Source organism: Charadrius vociferus, unplaced genomic scaffold (assembly GCF_000708025.1).
Source record: "Charadrius vociferus isolate BGI_N301 unplaced genomic scaffold, ASM70802v2 scaffold1324, whole genome shotgun sequence".
NCBI lineage: Eukaryota > Metazoa > Chordata > Aves > Charadriiformes > Charadriidae > Charadrius > Charadrius vociferus.
In genome coordinates this window covers 53,993-57,229 of record NW_009647862.1, presented here as the reverse complement: position 1 = coordinate 57,229, position 3,237 = coordinate 53,993, and the positions used below count along the sequence as shown (strand labels likewise).

General features: G+C 62.8%; 1 protein-coding gene across 1 annotated transcript in view; it reads left to right on the top strand.

Moving 5' to 3' along the window:
- UNC45A (unc-45 homolog A (C. elegans)) overlaps positions 1 to 3,237 on the top strand; it is a 16,904-nt gene that overhangs the window by 1,938 nt on the left and 11,729 nt on the right. Inside the window, exons 2-9 of the mRNA XM_009883046.1 lie at positions 592 to 628; positions 736 to 911; positions 1,020 to 1,112; positions 1,379 to 1,546; positions 1,796 to 1,964; positions 2,228 to 2,398; positions 2,527 to 2,698; positions 2,929 to 3,229. Of these exons, the coding sequence (XP_009881348.1) occupies positions 592 to 628; positions 736 to 911; positions 1,020 to 1,112; positions 1,379 to 1,546; positions 1,796 to 1,964; positions 2,228 to 2,398; positions 2,527 to 2,698; positions 2,929 to 3,229 (1,287 nt within the window). The remainder of the gene's footprint in view (positions 1 to 591; positions 629 to 735; positions 912 to 1,019; positions 1,113 to 1,378; positions 1,547 to 1,795; positions 1,965 to 2,227; positions 2,399 to 2,526; positions 2,699 to 2,928; positions 3,230 to 3,237) is intronic.

Below are 3,237 nucleotides of genomic sequence, written 5' to 3'. Positions count from 1 at the left end.
GCCACCCCGGCCCAGCCGCCTTCGCCAGCTGCGCGCCTGCGCTGGGAGGCACTGTCTGTCCCCGGGCAGGGCGTCGTGCTTCCCTGGGCAGGACGCTGTCAGGTGTTTCCTCCACTCACCTTTTCTCCTGGCCCTGCCCACTGTCCTGTGCTGCCCCCTGTCCCTGGTGGGCTGTCGGGGCCTGGGCAGGATGCTCCCGTCTGTGTCTTTGCTGTGTGTGTGCTCTGGGGCTGTTCCCCAGGCAGTCACAAGGGTCTTTCATCTCCTGCCACGAGGTTGTCTCTGAGGCAAGGGGGAATACAAGGAGCTCCAGGGCCAGGGGTGGACCAGGAGCGCTCAAAAAGTATCAGGGTGCCCTAGGGCTCCTCAGGGACCCATGAGGGTTGCGTTCTGGGAAGGATGGGATGTCCTGCCGGGCGGGCTCACCGTCTTCAGGGACACTGTTCCCGTCCTCAAACCCCACAGTCCTTTCCCTGCTCCTCTTTCTGAAAGCGGTGGGTGCTGCCTCTGCGCACAGCGGGCTGGGCTGAGCGAGGCCTGCACGGGCAGCACGTCAGGCGTTCCCCTCTCGCTGACTGTCTCTCTCTACAGGAAGATTACGCCAAGGCAGAGGCTGATGCATCTAAAGGTACTGTCAGTGGTGGCTGGCAGGGGACTGGCCTCTGTGTGCTGCCGATCCGGGCAGACTGGAGCAGTCCAAGGCCTCTGGCGATAGATCCCCCTGCTCATCCACAGCCATTGAAGCTGATGGTCGGGACATGAAGGCGCTGTTCCGCCGGAGCCAGGCGCTGCAGAAGCTGGGCCGCCTGGACCAGGCTGTCAGTGACCTGCAGCGGTGCGTGAGCCTGGAGCCCAAGAACAAGGCCTTCCAGGAGGCCCTGCGCGCCCTGGGGAGCAGCATGCACGAGAAGGTGAGCGGGGAGGCAGCGCGTGGGGCTGCTGCTGCTGTGGCCCCCCCATGGGTGTGGTGGGCTGAGGGAGGTGGTGAGGACTGAGGTGTTCTTTCTGCTCTGCCTCAGATGAAGACCATGTCCTGCACGGACTCAAAGGTGGAGCAGATGTTCCAGATCTTGCTGGATCCTGAAGAAAAGGATGCGGACAAGAAGCAAAAGGTCTGAGCTCTGGGGAGCAGAGGGCAATGTGGAAGGCGAGGAGGGGAGGAATGGTACTCCCAGACCAGCGCTGCTGGCTGAACAGTGCTGCCTGGGGGCGGCCGAGCTTCCCACCAGCAGAACGTGCTCCCCAGAGATTGGGGGAGGAGGGCGGGTGCCTGCGGCTGCCCTGGCTGCCCAGCTGGCTCCTACTGGGAAGGTTCCCTGCGCACAGTGGGCTGCGTTCTGGTGGGCAAGGTGATCCCAACACGGCTCTCCTTTCCCAGGCTGCGCAGAACCTGATTGTGCTGGCACGAGAGGAGGCCGGAGCAGAGAAAATCTTCCAAAGCGATGGTGTGAGGCTGCTGACGCAGCTGCTCGACACGGCCAAGGCTGACCTGATGCTGGCGGCCCTGCGCACCCTGGTGGGGCTGTGCTCTGGGCACCGCTCCCGGGTAGGTCCCACCGTAGCCTGACTGTCCTGCGTGATAGCGCCTGGCCCAGGGGAAATTGATGTCAGGGAGGCTGCGAAGGGTGTCAGGCAGGGGAGGGTCGCTGACCTCTGCCTGTGGCTGCCTGCAGTCCTGCTGAGCAGAGGAGCTCTGAGCTGTCACCTGCCAGGCCCGAGTTTGTAAGATCCTTGTGACAAGTCTGTCCTGGCAATGCACTGGGAAATGCCAAGGCAGCTGTGCTTGTACCCGCAGACCATGGCCATCCTGGCGGAGCTGGGGGCCCCTCGTCTCTCAGCCGTGCTGGGTGTGGAGCACGAACAGGTTTCCCTGGCTGCCTGCAATCTTCTGCACGTGATGTTCGATTCGCTGAAGGAGGGGCTGCAGAAGGACTTCCGTGGCAAGGAGGATGCGGTGGTGCTGGGTGAGTGCCCGCTGCCCCAGCTGGCTGGCGTGGGGTGGGGAGAGCGCCCTGGGGAGGTGCTGAGCTGCAGAGGGTTCTTCTCCCGCTGCCCACCTTGTCACTGGGCCTTGCCACAGAGCTGGGGCTCTGGTCCAGGGTTAACATGGGGTTGAGCTGGGAGGCAGGAGCCCCTGGTCATGGCAGCATCTCCTGCCAGCCTCACCACAGCACTGGTGAGGCCTGTGCCCAGGGCGCTGACTGCTGGGCACTGTCTCTCCTGGAAGATTCCTCCAAGGACCTGAAGCTGCTGATCAAGCACCTCCTGGAGCTGTTAGCTCTGGAAGGGGCCTCTGCGCATGGCCGTGACAACGCCCTCAACCTGCTCATCAAGGTGGTTCCCAGGAAGTCGCCAAAGGAGACCAACAACAGCATGAGCCTCTGGGTGATTGACCAGGGTGAGCAGGACAACCTGCAGCATCCCACAGGGGCATCATGCCCCTCTGCCTTGGAGTGCTCTGCACCTTGGTTCCACCATGCACCCCTTTTGCTCTTCAACGGGTATTTGACCTCTGTATCCTCCTAGGCCTGAAGAAGATCCTGGAGGTGGGAAGTACAGTGTGCGGCACCCCGGGCAGCCTGCCCGTGACAGAGAACAGCCGGATGAGTGCCTCGGTTCTGCTGAGCAAGCTTTACGATGACCTGAAATGTGATGCTGAGAGGGAGAACTTCCACCATTTGTGTGAGGACTACGTTAGGTGAGCCCGGGCGCCCCTGGGGGCAGAGGGGGGGATTCAGTCTCGTACAGGCAGCAGCCTTCTTTGGAAGTAGCAGCTGCCCTGTCCCCAGACCTTTTGTTCTTAGTGATAAAAGCAGGTTGCAGACCCGCCAGAGACCTGCTGTGCTGGGGCTCGGCAGATGGGGCTGTGTGTGGCTGAAGGCGGTGGGTGGGATCAGCCTTATACTTCCTGGTGGTCTTCCCCTGCAGGAGCTGGTTCGAGGGGCACGAGCTGGCTGGGAAGCTGCGGGCCATCCAGACGGTGTCGTGCCTGCTGCAGGGCCCCTCGGATGCCGGGAACAGGGTGCTGGAGCTGGAGGGGATCATGGACAGCCTGCTGTCCCTCTGCGCCTCTGTCTGCGAGGCCCACCAGCTGGTAGCGGTGGAGGCGCTGATCCACGCCGCCGACAAGGCCAAACGCGCCTCCTTCATCACCGCCAACGGCGTCAGCCTGCTTAAGGAGATCTACAAGCACAGCGAGAGGGACAGCATACGCATCCGGGTGATGGTGGCGAACTA